The sequence below is a fragment of the Balaenoptera physalus genome (assembly GCF_965194825.1).
Source record: "Balaenoptera physalus genome assembly, chromosome: 4".
NCBI classification, from domain to species: Eukaryota; Metazoa; Chordata; class Mammalia; order Artiodactyla; family Balaenopteridae; genus Balaenoptera; species Balaenoptera physalus.
The window spans coordinates 62,016,125-62,035,545 of NC_138891.1; the positions used below are offsets into that span (position 1 = coordinate 62,016,125).

The 19,421-nt window shown below is 33.2% G+C and overlaps 1 protein-coding gene across 8 annotated transcripts in view; it reads left to right on the top strand.

Moving 5' to 3' along the window:
* The window catches only part of ATP11B (ATPase phospholipid transporting 11B (putative)), a 127,854-nt gene that overhangs the window by 105,654 nt on the left and 2,779 nt on the right, over positions 1 to 19,421 (top strand). For 6 of the 8 annotated variants that reach the window (XM_082461374.1, XM_082461378.1, XM_082461377.1 and 3 more), the window contains 3 exons: positions 267 to 370; positions 1,656 to 1,821; positions 15,527 to 15,660. In XM_082461374.1, the coding sequence (XP_082317500.1) occupies positions 267 to 370; positions 1,656 to 1,821; positions 15,527 to 15,660 (404 nt within the window). Of the gene's footprint in view, positions 1 to 266; positions 371 to 1,655; positions 1,822 to 4,507; positions 4,594 to 7,833; positions 7,934 to 15,526; positions 15,661 to 19,421 lie in introns of those variants that run through there. The other 2 variants (XM_082461376.1, XM_082461375.1) reach the window with 2 other exon arrangements.

Consider the following 19,421-nt stretch of genomic DNA (forward strand, 5'->3'; position numbering starts at 1 on the left):
CAAGACAACACAAGCTGGTTTAGGCCATGGAGTTCTGAATAAAGTACTCATGAAATTTTAATACTGCTTCCTCACAGAAGAAAAATACTATAAACTTGAAATTGTTGAATTTCATACTAGGATCTTTTCATTAATATTTATCTTCTGAGGGACTTTGCCATAGCAACCTTAGTCACTTATAATTAATACATTTTATTCTTAAGTTTTAGCTGAGAAGTTAAAGATTTATTCATTTATATTAAGGGTTTTTTAATTTATTTTTTTAGATGGCTTTGGAAACTCATTTTTGGACCTGGATCAATCATCTTGTTACCTGGGGATCTATTTTATTCTATTTTGTATTTTCTTTGTTTTATGGAGGGATTCTCTGGTGAGTGACTATATTTTATTTTAATTATATTGATTCAACTCTAATAAATAGTTATTATGATAGATTTTATTATGAACAAATTCGACTCAGAATAGTTTTGAGACCCTATCCTGATAAGAAATTTAGTTTTTTCAGTTGATCTTACTGATATGGAAGAAAAAAGAAACTAACAATTACTGAATACCTACTATATTCTAGTGTTTTACCTAAGATATTACATTGATTCATCACGATAATCTTGTTACCCCGTTTTTTTCTATTTGGAAACTGAGCTCCAAGATCACAACAGTTAAAAGTAGCAAAGCTAAGATTTACTTGAAAATTAATGTTCTTTACACTAATCATATTACCTCTAAATTATTATTAATGTATATAATTTAAAAAGTCACGTAGAATCATTAAATTTTCATGAATGAGTTAAGTTCTCTCTCAAAAGTAGTGTGCTGCATATTCATAGGTAAAATCAGATATTCAGCTATTCTGATAGATTAAAAATTAATGCTTTTCCTAAGATTCTTTGGTAAGTGATGGACAGCTGAAGTCTCTCAATTAGAGAATGTATATTACATTGCCTACTGTGCCTGTGATCCCTGTATCAGGCAAAATATTACAAAAGGCAGGGAAAAAACTTGTATTGGCTAAACATTAACTTTCATTTAGGATTATAAAAAGATACTCTACTGAATATCATTTGTTTGTTTTTAATCCTCTTTATTTCTGCATTCTTCCTGTATTTCCCCTCATTCTTTTGAAGTGATATATACACAAACCCAAAAAGAGTATCTTGACAATACCTACTACTATGTAGAACTAATATTTGTGAGTACATTTATTTTAAAATACATGTGTAGAGAAGATCCTCTAAGTAGAGGTTTTCAACCTAAAATTGGGTAATCAAGCTTGTAGTTGCTTAGTAGAAAATATTTTATTACATACTTTTTCTTGCTTTTTTGGTCTCTTAAGTCTGTATTATTCACTACATAATTCTTTTGAATTATCCTAACACTAAGATAGGATAAGTCAATTACTTGCCACTTTCCTAATGATAAAAACTATGGTTGTCATTCAAATGAATTAAATTGGATTTTATTTTTAACAATTAAAATCTACCATGTTTTATTAGTTAGTTGATTAATTAAATTACACTGATTCCACATTTTGAATATTTTCCTGGAGTATTCTTAAAATTGTAACCTCCATGTATAGTGGGTTTACTTAATGTCTTGATTTAAGAATCTGTCTTGTCAGTTTCTTCTTTTATTAATCCCACTTTCTTTCTTTGCAGGCCATTTTTGAGCTCCCAGAATATGTACTTTGTATTTATTCAGCTCCTGTCAAGTGGTTCTGCTTGGTTTGCCATAATTCTCATGGTTGTTACATGCCTATTTCTTGATATTGTGAAGAAAGTGTTTGACCGACAGTTTCATCCTACAAATATTGAAAAGGCACAGGTAACCACTTTTTATATACAATACCTTTTTAATTAGGAGCCTTGATGAATAGCTGTCATTATAATTTGCTTACATTAGAAAATAGGAAATTATCTATTCCTGTATCAAGTATTTTGCAATATAAATATTGTTAAATGTGATATTTTTAAAGTTGTTATTGTTGCTATGAATTTTATGACTCCTGAAAAATTATAATTTTTAAAAATTACATTGTGTTATTAATAGAACTAGATTTTAAGTATAAAACTATCAAGTTATGTCCAAATAATAGTATAAATATGTCTTAAATAGTATTATCACAGCCTTCTATCAAATATATATAATTGGGATATATATCCATTTCTTTAGAACCATTAGAATTTCAGTAGTACTTCTTCAGGTCATATTGTTTTCAACAAAAGTATGAAATAAGTTCTTTAACCTAAGTAACTTCTACAGAATGGATTTTTATAAAATATATTCTCTCACTAAACACTTACTAATAATATTAAACTACAGCAGATATTAACAGTATGTTACATAGTGTTTAAGAGTATGGTCTTTAGGGCCTGATAGTTGTGGGTTCAAAACCAACATTCTACCTCTGAGTAGCTCCTGTAACTTTAAGTCTCCGTTTCTTCATGGGTAAAATTATGACAGAAATGTCTATTTCATTACATGTGTAATAAGGATTAAATGAAATAATGTTCAAACACAGAGTATATCCTCAAGAAATGATAGCTATTTAGTATATTTGACTTTTTTTGTATATTTGACTTGTACATAAGCTAGAAATATTGGTTTGTCCTATTAACCGTATCATGACATTGAACATATGTCCTCAAGAGTACATTCTAATCAACTTTTATGCCCTTGTAAACACAGAGTTTATTAATCATTTAGTTCTGCCTAGGTTGAGGGTTTTGTGGGGGGTTTTGTTTTTGTTTTTGTTTTTTGCATGTTTGCTATATGCCAAGCAAATTTTGGAAATTTAGTTGTGTGTTCATGCTACAAATAGAATAAGTGCTTCTTAAGTATTTAGTGATTTGAGTTAGGCTTCTTAAACAGTGTATTGGTTTTAATTTCAGTTGATCATATTAACATTTCTTTAGCACTTATTTGCTTTGGTCAGTCAGTCCTAGCCAATATACATTTTAACACCACTGAAGCAGCATAGGCCTCTGAAGCCTGACAAACTTAATTCAGATACTGTTTTAACCACTTATAAAATGTATGTCCTTAATCAAGTCACTTCCCTAAGCCTCAGTTTCTTCCTCTGTAGAATCAGAATAATAACTACCTTACTTGATGGTTAGAGATCATTAATATAAAGTCCCTAACCCTGGGTCTGTATGTAGTAAGTCCTCAGTAAGAACATAATTATAAGAATGATGAGGATGTTGCTCTGATACTGATCTTCAGCTGGGGCTGAAAAAATTTGCATAATCTGGTTACTGTGTCTGCCTATGCATATATTTATATCAGTATGGGCAGACTTTTCCACCATGCAATATATTACTTAAATATATATCAGAAAGGTTTGCCTATCTTTTTTCTAATCTTCAGAGATATTCATGATAATAGAATACTACTTTTAATACATTGTCTATTATACTTTTTTTAGATCTTTATGGAGAACATATTTGTCTTGCCCTCTTGGCTATATAAAGTTATATTTCACCAAAATATATTAATGCCATCACTTAAAAACTTACTTCTTTATAAAAGTAAATAATGATTTATTTACATTTATCCTTAGAAATTTTCTTTAGGCAGAGCATTATGTCTTTTCATAGAGATTTCTTAATGATAATAAAAGGTGATAATGTTAGTCCTTATTACCATTTTTATAGACCTCTTTTTAAAGGATTACACAGGAAATATTTGATACCTTAAGGCGGACCCTTAGACAAGAAAAAGTTAAAAGTACTTTATATAGATTTTAGTTCTTTTACCATAGGTTAAATTGATTAAAAATGGAGTTGATTTAAAAAATCAATCATTTTTCTATGTATGAAAGCCAGTATAATCTCCCTTTCTACTCTACTAAATTCCTTTTAAATGATTTGACTGGATGTTCAACTGTGATCTAATCTAAAGAGGAATAGAATGTGATATATATTTTTAAAATTGAGTCACTTTGCTGTACAGCAGAGATTGGCCCAACATTGTAAATCAACTATACGTCAATAAAAAATAAACATGGAAATAAAAATAATCTAAAGAGGAAATCTCTACTTCCACTCAGGGATTTTCTAGCCTACTGGGGATTTTTTTTGTTTTTGTTGAGACAGTATATGGTCATTCATATCCCGTGTGTGACATTATTCTTTCGCTGTAGTCAGTAATCTTTATTATTTCAGCCTTGTACTTTCACCTCTAATTTCAAATGTTGAGAAAGTTGTCAGCTACTTACTTCATTGCTTACCAAAAGTAGCAAGAAAAATCATATCAAAAGAAGAGTTGTCAGCATTTATCTTGAGCTTTGTTTTTCTGCAGAATAACAATGTGGTATTAAGAATAAATTCTTTTGATAGCAAAGCCAATGGCCCTACAAACGTCAGTTATGTATGTGTACCATGTATGATATATCCTACTCTTGTAGGGACAAATGTCTTTACAAAGCTTGTCCTGTGTCTGTCTCTTAGGTGATAAATACAGCTCACTGACTTGTTGTATGTCCCATCCCTTTTCTGTCCACTTATAGATGTACTCCAACACAGTCGCTTTCAGTGACGAGTTCATCGCACTGCAGCCATTGTCGAGGGCAAGGAATCAGCTGAGCAAACTTAGGTAGAGTAGGAGGAGTAGAACCTCACTAACTCTTCTGCATGCTAAAGGTCAATTTAAAAATATTCAAAAGATGGGCAGAGGCATGAATTAAGAGTGGGGCATTTTTGTTAGCACAGCTCTGTCTCTAATTTGACCTTTATCAATATGTATGTTAAAACCTAAAAAATATATCCATTTCTTTGAGACAAAAATTCAGCATAACAGGACAGAGATCTGTACCTTATTATATATTTTATACCTTAACTACCTTTTCTAGCACAATTCTAATGCTTCTGCTTGTCATATTGGTACGTAAGAATGCTCCTGCATGTTGAGTAATTTAAGCTACAGAAATTCATCATAAAATTTAAAGTTTTAAGTTTCAGTTACTTGGAAGTGAGAATTGCCCATTATTATCTTGCCTTAATCTATGCTGCAAATACATGTGTATATTTGTCTTTGTACACTGTAATGGCTGCTGAAACGTTTCATATCCTTGCTGCTGTTTAGTGCATCTATAAATTGAACAAATACTTTTTTTTTTTACTTTTTAATTATTTTATTGGTATAAATAATTCAGCCCTGAAAAAAAATCACTCTAGATTTCAAGTGGGTTTATTGACTACAAATTATTTTAAAATAATGCAAAAGTGTGTCCTAATTTTTTTTTCCTTTTTTTTTTTGCTTAAACAATAGGTAAGATTTTAACAATACATTTTGTATCTCATATATATACCTTTATCTCCACAGACAGATCCATTCTGTCAGTTTCCACAAAAAATAATCAGTAATCCGAAGATGTCTTGATGGAAGAGAATGAAAGTTTAAATCCTAGAACTTTTCATATTAAGATACCAAAGCTATATATTAATTTTAACTCCAGTCTGGTTTGAAAAGGAAAAGTAATATAACTGAATTTTTTGTTTTGTTTTGTTTTGGCACCCTTCAACTTCTTACCCTGGATTTTTAGTCATACATTTTTTTAAAATTCTTTTTTATTCTCAAGGTTTCTAATCCATCTATGTTCACTTGATCAAACGAATGACTTTGACAAAGCACTGCTTAAATAACTTCTTATGTAATCCTATGAGTTCATAATTTTGAGCTGTTCCAAAATTTTACCAAACCTTTCGATTTTATTATTCCTATTAGCATCAGGATTTTTGAAATACTCTACTTTGAATTACAAAGGTATAATAATTGTAGATGAATATACAAATGGGTGTTTAAGTGGTAGTCAACTAAATTTCATGTTTAAAACAAGAACTAAAATCAAAACAAACTTGGAAGATTTGCCTTCACCTTTGGTTGAGCCAAATATGTGCATCACATTTTATCTATATGTGCCTTCTGAAAACAGTGTGTATTTATCACATTTTCAAACATCTAATTATTTAACTCCAAGGCAATAGGAGAGCTCATTATTTAAAAGAACACTCCGGCAAGCACTTTTGTGAGGATTAACTTTTACATTGTGAATAATCTTAATGTTTTTATTAAATCATATTTTCTCATATCATGGTGGCTCAAATCAAGCAACATTTTTTGAACAATGATAGACTAAAAAAGAATGATACACGGAGATCATAAATTAAAGAGATCCCACTCTTCTTAATAGTGTAATAAAGTAGTAAGCTTAACATTCATCTATGAAGGAACACAATGAGAGCAGGGTACATGAGTCAGGTAGTGTTTCCTGCAAGCACTGTCCAATCAGGTGGTGTAACAAAGGGAGAAGAGCCCTGTTGGGGAGATGGTGGGCCTGAATGCTAGCACAGCGTGCCCTTGGCCCTGCACCCTCTATATCCTAATCAAATTAGTTCACCTCTCTGAGCCTCTAGGTTCTTCACCTATCAAATGACTATTTTATATACTGTGGTCTATATGCTTACTTACTATCAGCATCAGAGAAAAACGAAAAGAAAGAAATACTATGCTCAACCAAAGGCCAGGCAGAAATAACAATTGCTTACATGAGTGGTAAATGATCACTGGATGGGCATTTGCTCATAGCTTCATGGAGAACAAGTGCCCACAAACATCTGTCTGTTGATGCATGCTGTGGATTTTGAATACATCTTGTTTTTGAACTATGTTGAATGGTATTCCTGGGTGTGATCCATGGTAGCTTAATTGTTTACTGTTGTGACAGAGAGGAAGATTGTGCATATATCGAATATCTTTAAGAGCTTTCAAATCTTTAATCAGGTTAGTACTTCTTAAGGACCATTAACACAAAACTATTAATAATTTTCTTTTGAATAAAAGAAAACTCATTTTGAGTATTATACACTCCTTTATGTTATAGGCAAAGCTATAATAATAATCTACCTTTACATAAACTTTTATTGTACTCTTGAAACCAAGGAATTCTACTACTTTATTTTTTATGTATGTAAGAAATTTACTATAGCATTTTTTATAGAAATAATTATTGATTAGTCCTAAGACAGAGAAAACACATACAAATGAGGGAAAAAATTGTTTTTTATTTATTGAGGACATTTTTTTATAATTTAAGAAAGGTTAAAATTAGCTTGCCTGTAGGCACATACTCCTTAGAAGGTTTCTAATACTTAAAATATAGAGGGAATTCCCTGGGGGGCCAGTGGTTAGGACTTCGCCCTTTCACTGCTGAGGGCCTGGGTTCAATCCCTGGTCAGGGAACTAAGATCCCACAAGCCACAAGACACAGCCAAAAAAAAAAAAAAATAGGAAAAGCAAAAGAGTAGAAATTTATATAAGTAAGTTAACACTCACTTAAAAAATATATTTCAAATTAAGGATTAAATTAATTTTGTTTACTACATCAAGTCAAGCTCCGCCTTACTCGTATGTCTGACATTTGAAAGGCCATATGATTGACCCTTCCACTCTGCTGAATTCCAGTTAAAGTAGAGAAGTCTTCTGAGAGGGAGCATCAGAGATGCGAAATGGGACATACCTTTGCAATAAGAACCCTAACTCTTGGTGGCAAGGAATTTGTTTAATAGAAGAAATTTAATTTTATTGATGGAAACCTGGTTTTAATTTAACTTTGTGCACCAGAAAATCATGGCTTTTTTTTGTATGCTCTGTTATATGCTCCTTAAGAAGCTACTATTTGCTCTCTTTTGTGACAGTAAATGAATGTGGTGTTGTGTGAACTTTCATTTGTGCCTCACAGATTGTGGACCCCACCTTGCTATTTTGATTCTAAACTTATATACAGTGAGAGTATTGTTCTGTAATATGAGACTTGTTGCTTTTCTGTCCTTCCAGATGGAAGAAGATAAGGGTTCAGTCAGCTCAGCATATGAATTTGCTGAAAGCAAGCACAGAGGGGAGGACAGTAGGCACCTGCTAGCTGAGGCTTGCAGCCAGCAGGACAGTTCTTACGTGCACTAGGTAGTACTGCGCTGGACCTTCTTGGGGACATATCCGCTAAGTTCTCAAGCTTGGGGCATGCTATGGGAGAACTGGCCTGACATTTCAGTTTTTACTTTACTAATTCCTTCACCGTTTCTCATATATTGTTTTTGTTTACCTGTTCTCCTTTTTTATGATCTTTACATTTTTTATATGTCCGTACCTGAATATTTCATTAATCTTCCTTTGGAGTTATAGTGTTAAATCTTACTTTACTTCAAATTCTAACCTATTGTCTTATACTCAAGAATTTATTCCTTTTCACTTCTTTTGAAAATATGTCATGCTATTTCTGTTATTTCCCAAATCACTTTTGCCACTTGTAGTTATGTGTCATTTTATACATGTTAACATAGTTAGACACTGAATTACTTATCTAAGTCTACCTCTTGAGTTGAATGGTCACATGAGTGAGTGCTTAGACTTGGTACTGAATAATTTTCTGTTGACTGGTATTCACCAAACTCTCAGTTCTTACTTTTCATAAACTTTCATAGTTACATCTTTGTAATAAAAAAGTATGAATTAATGAGGACTTGATTCACTCCCTCTTGAGAATTAAACCCTAACAACCACTTCTAGACCTAATTGGGATATGCAAAATATTTTAATTGGTAGTAACCATGGAAGATAAAAATTCTTACCACTAGTAATTATATTTTTACTTGGGCTGTTTGCCACTTTGTACATTCTAATTACTGGTCAAGAAGGTGCTGTTGTCTCATCTGAGATAACCCTCATAAATGGTGAAACTTTAAAACAAAGCTACTTGAAGATTATAAATCAGACAGTGGAACAGGTACAATAATTTGAAAAAAATGTGTATTCTGGAAGACATATTTTTAAAATTAGATTCCTTTAGTGAATTGCCCAAAATGGAAAATGTTGAAGATTAATCAACTCCCAGTCATTATTATTATTAGTTGAAAAGAAATTCAAAACAATTCTGAATTTTTATTTTGTTTTGGGATATTTCATATGATTACCTTCATAATATATTTATCTTGTATTTTGCTTTGATAAATATAGAAAGATTTTTAGTTTTTAGAACATGCGCTCATTGGCTACAAGGAAAACTCAGCTGAAGAACTCATTGATTAAAGAGGGGAAGCTGGCTGGGATTTATATGATGTCCTGGTTAATTCCCAGAGCACATAATCCATTTGGGAACTGACTGTGCTAATACTGTGAAATTATGTCCTCTGCGATAAAAGTTCCCCAAAGATTCAAGCTCAAGTGGATATTTCAAAAGACATGGATATGGTGCTGCTTTACTTTAATATGTTCATTAAAATGTATAGAACAGTTGAGAATTGGGTTCTTAGAATACCCCTATTAAATAATAGGGGCCTTGTTATGGTTACTTTTACAAAGGAATGATAAGTGAACTCTTTTATCATCCTGTGACATATGGTCTCTCTTCCTATAAACAAGAAAGTAGAAGAGCCCTCAGACCATGGATATGATTTTAGTAAAATTGCTGGAGGTGTTTACCCTGATCTGCAGTTTTTTTTCTGCTTATCACTGAATTTTAATTAGTTGAATGAAATATATCTTGAGTATTTCTCGTCTCATATATTTCTGTCTTTGGCATATATTTTGAGATGAAAATCACTTTTAAAAAAGTAAGTATTAAGTAATATCTCTCTCCTATATTTTCTGTCTTGAAATGGCAGTTGTTTCTCTAATCAAAATTTGGTCAGCCTTTCCAAATCAGGCAGAATTATGCTGAGCCCTAAATGTTGCCATGGGCTAGACTCTCCTAGTCATCTCCCTCTACGTCACCCTGCCTCTTAGGCCTTCATTGTTCTGTCACATTTTTGTCTCTGGATTCCTGGCCCTACTCTGGATGCCCTCTTTCCAGCTTGCACCTAGCTACCATAGATATATCAACAGGATGCTACGGCTACTGACCTTTCTCATTGTGAACCAGGACGCTTAAGCCCGAGACCTGAAATCTGCCACCACCAACAACAAAAAACATTTTAAGCAGTTTCAACCAACTACAAGTCACCTTCCTCTTCTTGTGTGACAAAGATACGTACAGCTATTGCTTCACTTAACAAAGCAGTGAACTACAAAAGGAACAGAAAACCTTGATGGCCTGTATTTAGTTATTTGCCACTAAAAGCTACACTTTTCTGAATGAGTAAAATTTTGTAAACAAATACAATCGAACATTTAAAAGACTAATAATAATAAGGCAGGACCTAGATGCATATCTGATAAGTGTGACAGTTTACAGAACTAATGTTATTTTCAAATCTGTGCTGACTTAACTGAACAGCTTTTTCATCTGGAGGTCAAAATGAAGAAAAATATTAGTATTGATATTATTTCTACCAAACGGTAATGATATGCTGTGAATGATTGATACTTAGAAAACTGATCTCTTAACATCAGCTGTGCTGATTAGTTAATTGTTGCTATTCTGATTTACCCTCTCCATTAAATTAAAATTGGAGATTTTATCATTTTTCACAGATAACTCATACTCTTGTTCACCTAAACTACAAATTCCTAGTCAGATATTGTTATTTTGCAATCACATGATTAAAATAAAGGGGCCTCAGTCTTTTTGAAACAAGGAATAAGCCAAGTTTATTAAAATAAGCTTACCTAATAAATAGAATTCATATTGTATGCTTATTTTCACACTTAAATTTAGGCAACACATATGGGAATCTCCTTCATTCTGGAGATCCCTAAAAGTCAGTATAGAGGTATTTTATTTATACTTATAATTGGCTTTCAAAATTGTTTATTTTACTTGGTGAGAAAGAAAGGGAAGGGAGTCCAGGGGAGTAAATGTGAGCTTACAGCATGTTTTGGAGAAAGAGGCCTTGAGTAAGAGAAGCAGTTACTTAAATACCATCATTAAACAGGTACCTCTTCCAATTCTGAATAAGAACTTGAAGCTATTAACTTGTTTTAGGGGTTTTATTATTCTTAACCAAATATGGAAATTGGTAATATTTGATGACTTTTGATCTCACATTTAAAAGAAAAACATTTCCTCAAACAGAAGCCTTTTTTTCCCTCCATAATTATAGTTTAAGGCTTCTTTACAAATATCTCCTTTAAGGCTAAGCAAGGTGTTCACTTTGATTATGAAGTATATAAAACAATTTTAAGGCCAAAAGAACAAATATGGTCAATAGTTAAATAATTTTTATCTAAACTTAAAGAACTTTATTTGATTTGATAGGGTAAAATGTCATAGGCATGACTAAAAAACTTAGAAATGTATGACAGTTTTCCAACACTTAGAAAATTTAAGGAAGATTTTTGTAGAAGTAACAGGAGAAACTTCTAAATGTTTACCATCATTGATGTGAAAATAATGGAAATAAGAGCAGTGAGCCAGAATTTATTTCAAAAGGGAAGTTCTATAAAGATGAAAATTTTTATTAGCTATACATACCCATGTTGGATCTCCGTAGTTGTTTTGCTTGGCAGCCCTTTTAGCTCTAAGTTATGTGGTTGTTTCTGGGAAGTAAATGTGGTGGAGAGTGAGTCTTACCAATAAATCAAAATTTCTGTTAAGTTAAAAGTTACTGTTTAGTGCCACCAGGTAGGGTCTCACTCCTGTTACTTTGCTTGTTTTCTTTTCTACAAAAAAGTGTACAAATCAATTTTCACTGCAAAGTAAAGGAGCTGTTACAGTGGAGGATTACTAGACTGAATGTCAATATTATAACATAGTATGAGTGTGTTTCGTGTTTGGTAATTGCAATCATTGTTGCTTTTGTTGTGGTCATCCATTTACAATGCTTGGTGTCAGTCTATTTATCTCTTGTAAAAATAAAATACAGTGTGTGTGTGTGTGTGTGGAAAAAAAAAAAAAAAAAGTTACTGTTTAGTGCCACCAGGTAGGGTCTCACTCCTGTTACTTTGCTTGTTTTCTTTTCTAGTATTTATTAATAGTCTTCTTGTTTAAAAAGGTAATGACTCCCTCTCCTTACTTTGAATGAAATGAGATCTAAATGCTCCACCCCCGGTTATACTGGAAGCTGTGATATGAGATCAAAGATGTATATATGGAAAAGTGACGGAGCTTGGAGGTTTGCTAGAGAACAGTATAGTGTTTTCTATAGATAGCTTTACAGAAACACAGTTAACCAGCATTTTCAAAGCAGGTGGGGTTTTTTTTCTCCTTAGGGAATAAAAAGGAAATATATTTTGCTTAGTTCAGAAGGTGATCTGAAAAGTCATTTCTTTATAATATTTTTGACATATTAAGATATTTACTCTCTGTGTTGAGTTGCCCTTAGTTTAATACTTGTCCTTAAGTTTTAAAGTAAAAGGTGATGAATGCAAAGCAGATCCAAACCTAAGCAGTGTTCTGCATGTATGTGGACACTCAAATGCTGCTGACCTTATGGATGTTATCTTTAGTGAATCCCTGTCAGTTGGTCGAGCACCAGCAGTAGTAAAGCACATGTTGTTAAGCTAAGAAGAACCAAACCCCTTGCTCTTTCAAGTTTCTGGTCTAGTTCAGTGCTCCCCAGATAAATGTTGTGAATGACCAGTTTGTTTTCTTGTTTGTTTTGTTGTTGTTCATTTCCAATTCATCACGGACCAATACTTTTGTAAAATACAATAAAAATGAATTACTAGGAAATGAAATTTAAAAGATATATAAAATAAGCCCCAATTTTTTAATTAGATTCAACAGTTACAAAACTATTCTGTCAAATTGCCATAAAATTGTCTAATCTCTTACTCTCACGGACCAGATGCACTTGTCTCTCATGAGCTAGTAACAGTGTTTTCAGACCAACAGTGGTCCATAGATCACACTTTGAGTCACACTGGTCTTTTTGCAAGGGGGTAGGAGTAACAACTACTCTCTCTACACTTAGGCTAAACATGCACTAAATGCACATCATACTTTTCTGCCCACGCAGTTACTCATTCTCTCTGCTTAGCCTGGAATGCTGTTTCTCTCCCATCTCCAGCTATTGAAATCCCATCCAGTCTTCAGTATGCCATCTTTTTCATCAAATCTCTCATGCTCATGCTCTCCCACTAATACCAACAACAACAGCTGGGTTTGAGCTTTCCTTCCTCTTTTTCGATATTGTACTCTGCTTCATACCATAATTATAAGAAGGCAGTATAACAGCATGGTAAAGAGGTTTGGGCTCTGGAATCAAACCAAGACTCAAGCCCCAGCTGGGTGAGCATGAACATATTTTTAACTTCTCTGTTTCCTCATCTGTAAAATGTGTATGAGTCTGGTGCCTGTCCGAAAAGGTGGTTATACATGAGATAATCCATGAGAAGCATCTTACATACTAACTGGCACATACATAGTAAGCATTCCATTAATATAACTGCCATTATTACTTGTTCCTGGCTTATCTCCCACCCTTTTCTTTATCCTTTACTCAACAGATTGAAGGCAGGGTTGCTGTCCCCTTTAGGAACCAGCACAGTGCCTTGCTCAATGAAGTATAAGTTGAATTTAAGTGCTTCTGTCATTTAAATGATACAAACAAGAATTGGAATAGAAGCTAGAGAGAAAGAGATAGTACTGATAGTTGGAGAGGTGGAGGAGGTTCCATAGAGATGACGGTATTTAAACTGAACTTGGTGTTAGGGGTCAGCATTCTGCCCCCAATTGGTGACAGGCCCTGACACATACCCACAGGCAGGGAGCACTGCCTGGTTGGCTGTGTGGAGACTGTACAGGAGCATTTAGAAGTAGAGCAGGAAAGGCAGCCTGAGATCAGGTTATAAAGGGCCCTACAGGCCTCTTTGAGGTGTAGCACTTTATCCTTGAGCATGTGGGAGCTCTAAAGTCCTGCTTCCTACAGAGGATGGCTTTGAGATGGAGGAAGCTGGAGCCCAGTAACCCAAGGAGGAAACTGGGAAACTGGTGGAATCCTGTTACCTAAACCAGCATTTCCTAAAATCTTCCACTGAATATTAATGTTCCTGCTGGTGTTGATTAATGTTCCATGTGGGGAGGGGAGGAAGGGGAGTTTACTGAAAAAAACAAATTTGAGAATTGCACCATGTCTAGCTCTCTCCCTGGAGACTGACCGTACAACCTGACTTACTGACAGTCCTTTACTCACAAAGTCTGTTTAGACATTCCTTGAACTAGTGTTTCTCAAACTTAATTGGCCACAGAACTTTTTTTCGTGCAATGTCTGTAAATATCTCATAATACACAGTTTAAGAAATAGTATCGTAAACAGTCCTAAACCCAAGGGTATTATAATGAAAGAATAAGTAAAATTTGGCTATTTCTCAGTGCTTAGCAGATCCTAGGACATTGATGCAATCAGTTCATTGCCTAACAGGAACCAAGTTGTCTCGCACTGCTTGGTATTTGGCAGGATTATTCCAAGCAGGGATTTTGCAGGACCTCACCAGTTGCTTAGGTTCAGAATGCCAGGTTATTTACGTTTCATCATGTTCGTGTCCTCTGTCCATTGTGAGTGTCTCCACAGGTGTCCACTGTTGCCATGCCTACACTCTACACTTGGTGATTCCCAACCTTTGTGAATTGCAGCACTGTAATGAATCTATTTTTGTTGTTTTCCTTCCTCTACACTTTCGAAAGATTTGTTGTGCAATATGTTATATATGTAAAGGAAAATGAGTGAAAAATAAGTTTGTTTAAAATGATAACCCTTGAGAAATTTAGGTGTACCCTTGACTGTGTCAAAACCAGGGTTAGGAGTCATTGGGCTATGTGGTCATACCATTTTTTCCCCCTTATTTTAACAGGATTGAAATTATTAGTACTGTGGCTTTAAGTTTTTCTTGCCAGGTTTTTTTATCCCTCAATCAATATAAATCTTGCAAGCTTACAGAAATTAATTCAGTTTTAAATCTAAATAGTACTACTTAGTTACTTCTTTATTTTAATAATGTATCATCAGTTAATTTTTAAAAAGCAAGATGAACTTATTATGGGCATGGTTAGCACTTAATAGTTGCTTAGCAATTTAAGGCAGATGATGCTTTTTTCAAGAATTATTTATGATGTGCATATATATATCTACATGGTGTTTAGAACCTGGCACTACGTAAGGTGTTTGCTACTGTTGTTGTTGTTATTGTTGAAGATTGGGATTTGGTCCTGCCTGGTTATTTCCCAGTCTTCAAATTAATTTAAACTCTACTTTTCTCAGTTACTAGATATTTTTAATTGAAGTTGCAGGAGCATTTCACCTAAACAGAAGCTCAAGGAAGAATGAGAATTCATTAAGTCTCTGAGTGGTTGATGTAAATAAATCATTTTAATCATAATATATTAAGATATTAAAATACAAAATCTTTGCAGATTTATATAGTATCCAGCTACTTGTTTTATATAATGATTTTACTCAGCCTCTAATTTAGGACACAGTGCCTTTTAAATATTTTGGTATGATTACTCTTAATTAAAGCCTTCCATACATTTCCATATTATAGAAAACATGTATATATTACTTTTGGTTTTAAAGTGCTTGTTGCAGTTTTTTTAATGCTTTTTGGAAGTACAAATCTATAAATAACTAATATTTTTCTCCTTCAACTCCTTCAGCTTACTGAAACAAATTCAAGTATCAAGTGCTTGGACTCCATGTGCTGTTTCTCAGAAGGAGAAACAGCGTGCGCATCTGTTGGAAGAATGCTGGAACGAGTAATAGGAAGATGTAGTCCGTCCCATGTCAGCAGGTGTGAAATTTCTCTAAGTAGCCTTTGCTGCAGATGAGTATCCTATAAACTGGAACAGGATGAACCTGCATCTCTAGATACCTAATAAATCAGCCCCTGGTTTTACCAACTGAAGCAGGAAGTATGCTGTTTATTAGCACTCTTTGATGGTATTTCACTTTGTGGCTTTAGGGTGTAGGGGGTTCTTTCACTAACAAAGGAACAGAAAGCACCTTTGAAGAGACTTTTCATCTAATGAACAAAAAATCTTGCTTTACAGTCTTTCTCAAATGTGGTGAATAGGAGTGTGTATCTGGTACTCGTTTCGTTTTTTATAACTTTCTTTTTTTGATTATACCTAAACAGTTGTTTTATTTCCTGTATTTGTTTTGCTTGTATGTTTGCTTTTTGTATTTACAAAATAATCTACACATAGTAGTGAAGTCAAAAGATTTTGCCTTTCTTATTCTTCATGTATATTGTCTAGTCACTCATTTGAGACTTTGAGGAATTTATAAACATAAAAGGCTGAAATTCTGCTCTCCTACACCTTTTTATATGTGTAATGAGGTTTTAAAATAAGTTGTGATTTTTAAGTTTTTACTCGGTATTTATGGTCTAATTAAAAGTTTATAAGTTAGAACAGGCTCTTTAAATTATGGTTTAGAAGAATTTTAGTGTTTTTGTCTCCTCCCAAATGTGTTTCTTGAATTAGATTTGCTCTTTTGGATCATAACAAAAATACCATTTTTTGGTATATACCACTTAAATTATTTAAAAGTGAAATTGATTCAATTCTTTATACATTTCCCCAAGAGACATGTTATTATTTAGGGAATATTAAGGAATAGAAATAATTTTTTTCACACCTTGGTATTCTTTAGGTGAATGATATCAGAGTCTCAAGGTCAGAGCAGCAGTGCGCTCGGGTGCGTGAAGGGCTACGGGTGGGCAAGGGTGGATGGTGCTTTCCATTGTCCGCAGCGTGCCACATGAGTAGTATCACTTTCTACATGTGCCACGCCTGGGAAGAGGTTGGAAAGACCCCAGGAGCAGGGAATAAAGGGCAGAGGAGGCACTACTCTTATCTGTTGATAAAAGAATTTTTAATATTTGGTTGGCTTTATGTTTTAAAAATGATGAGTATGACATCATTCTTGTATCATAGAATTCAGGTAACTTTTACTGGTGAACTTGTTAGTTCCCACTTTGCCTTTAGTTGTGGCCATTTCTTTATGGTACAGTTGCATTTATAAATAGCATTCTTATGTTAATAACATAATGTCTGTGGTTTCAGTCCCCATTTGTTAATTTAATGTGATCAAAAATATTTCCATAATGCTGTGATATTATTTTGTAGGCATTTTATTCCACATGTAAGAATTACTATGACATCTAAATTTATTGGGACTTGTATGTTATGACTTACACAATTGTATTATGAAATGCATTATAAGAAAGTAGTTCTGTCATGTACCCAGTCCAACAAGTGTCCCAAAGGAAGTTCCAGAAAGACCTAATGTATAATATAAGACAGCTTTACTGCACAGAACTAAGGTGGGAATTAGACTAAGAGACTACTGAAGAACTTGTATAGAATTTTTAGAACATCTTTTTCAACACGAAATTCTCTTTAATGACAATATACATTTTCACTAACTACTAAAAAAAAGACTAGAATTAATTTTAAATGATCCCAGAATATTTTTCTGCTTTATATATATTCCCATTTTCTGGATATCAACTATTTAGGTGATGCACCCCATCATTCTTTACATAACCATTTTTATGCTGCATTATCCCTTTTGAACCTGCCCAAGGAATTATGGGATTTATTTCTGCATGTTCTGTTGAAGGTGTCTCTTCTCATCTGTACTTCTTTCCCCTTAAAATTGTATCTCACTTTTTTCTTTTTTAAGAGTTTTTTATTTCTAATAAAATGTTTAACAGTAATGAATATCTTATTTGACAGACTATAAATACCTTTCCAATTATGTCCAGCATCTCAGGTTATGCTATCAGTTACTACTGTCATTATCTCCCTGTTTTCTTCAAATGAATAATCTAAAAAGTCTTTTGAGATTTGTTCTATTTTTTTTTTTTAGTGGATAAAATTATACAATATTCAAAACCACGTGGTGCTTTTCTAGGGGCTATATGAATATTGCCATGGATCCATTAACATTATATTTAAACTTTGAAAAGTCATTTGTTTTTGTTTTTTACCTGTAATTGTTTTAGTGAAATATATTTGGCATTCTGTTTTGCTTTTGGAATAGCATCTATTCTACATTTCTCTCTCATGTCTAATTTAAAAGGTAGGGACAGACTGATACCTCTATTTACAAGATGTAGAATCCTTTGGATATTTGTTCCATTAACATTAATTAAACATAAGAGGTAATGGTCATCACTTGAGAAATACAATTAGTGCTTTCATATGACAGATTTCTTTACTAATAAAGTTTTACCATCCAGGCACAAAAATTCTACTTATATTTTACTAATTGATGTTGTCAAAGGAATATGCCATATTGCAAGCTCTGTTTCAAAGATAGCATCATGGTGCTATATAAAGGATATGCCATGTTGTACTCTAAAGGGCTGTACTTCAGCAATAAATGCTTTTCTGTATGTAATTTACCAACAGTTACTTTATCCTAATCAAAACTGTCTTTTAAGTAGAAAGGAGTTAATAGTTAATATGTAGTTCAGGTGTTTAATGTTCTGTCAAATATGATATTTAACAATATGAATGCACATGTGTGCTTTGAAAAGATCAAAAATGAAGGAAACCTTACCTAATAAGATTCTTCTGTGTAAGCAATGGTTGGAAAAGAGGAAAAACTAAAATATTGGCAGTTTGGGAGTATTGTTTATAGTTATGTTTTGTCATGTGTGTCTGAGCATACTTTTTCTTGCATAAATACTTACTCTAAGAAATGTTCATAGTCTTATTCCATTCATTTATTTTACCAATACTGCGTACCTACTATGGCACAGTTCTAGGTGCTAGAGAGACCGTAGTGAACAAGCCCTTCTTAAACGAAGGTAGATACTGTTTAAGTTTTCTGGAAACTAGTAAAATTAGAGAACCTGTAAACCACTGGTACGGTTGTTGCTTGTCTGTCTTCCTCTTTGCCAACTTTGTAGAGTTTCTGGGTTCCAGTCTTCATTGCGACTGTGCTCACTTAATCGGTTTAAAATTGAACTACATACAAACTTTAGTCTCTAGGAAACAGCAGATTTTTCATAAAAGTGAATTTGGGCCATTTTAAGTGCTAATCTCTTTCTCTAACTTCTTTATTTAAGGAAAGTGGGAACCCTGGAAAAAGTTACATAAAATGTATTTATTAAGTGCTTTTAGTATTCTAAGAAAAGCCACCTTTAACTTGGTAATCCTAATACTGTCCTTGAAATAGGTTAGGCTGTTTTAAGCATGGCAGGCTATTTTTAGTCTTAAGTTATTTTAGCTGAAATTGGTACAGCTGCAAATAAAGTATTATATAATGAATTGCTTATGGCCTTATCATTCAGACAGACAGTAGTTAACTTTTTCCAGACCAGTAGAGGATCATTTGTTCATAGTTAAGTGAAAACCCTAGTGACTTCTAGGTGTCTTTGATACCTATTGAGTCAAAACATTTACTTCGTTCAAGGTGTCTTTGATACCTGTTGAATTAAAACATTTACTTTGTTCAAGCTAATTAATGCTAAAACCTTTAGAATAGAATTTATACCTGAAAAGAAATAATAATATAATATGAACATACTACTGTTTC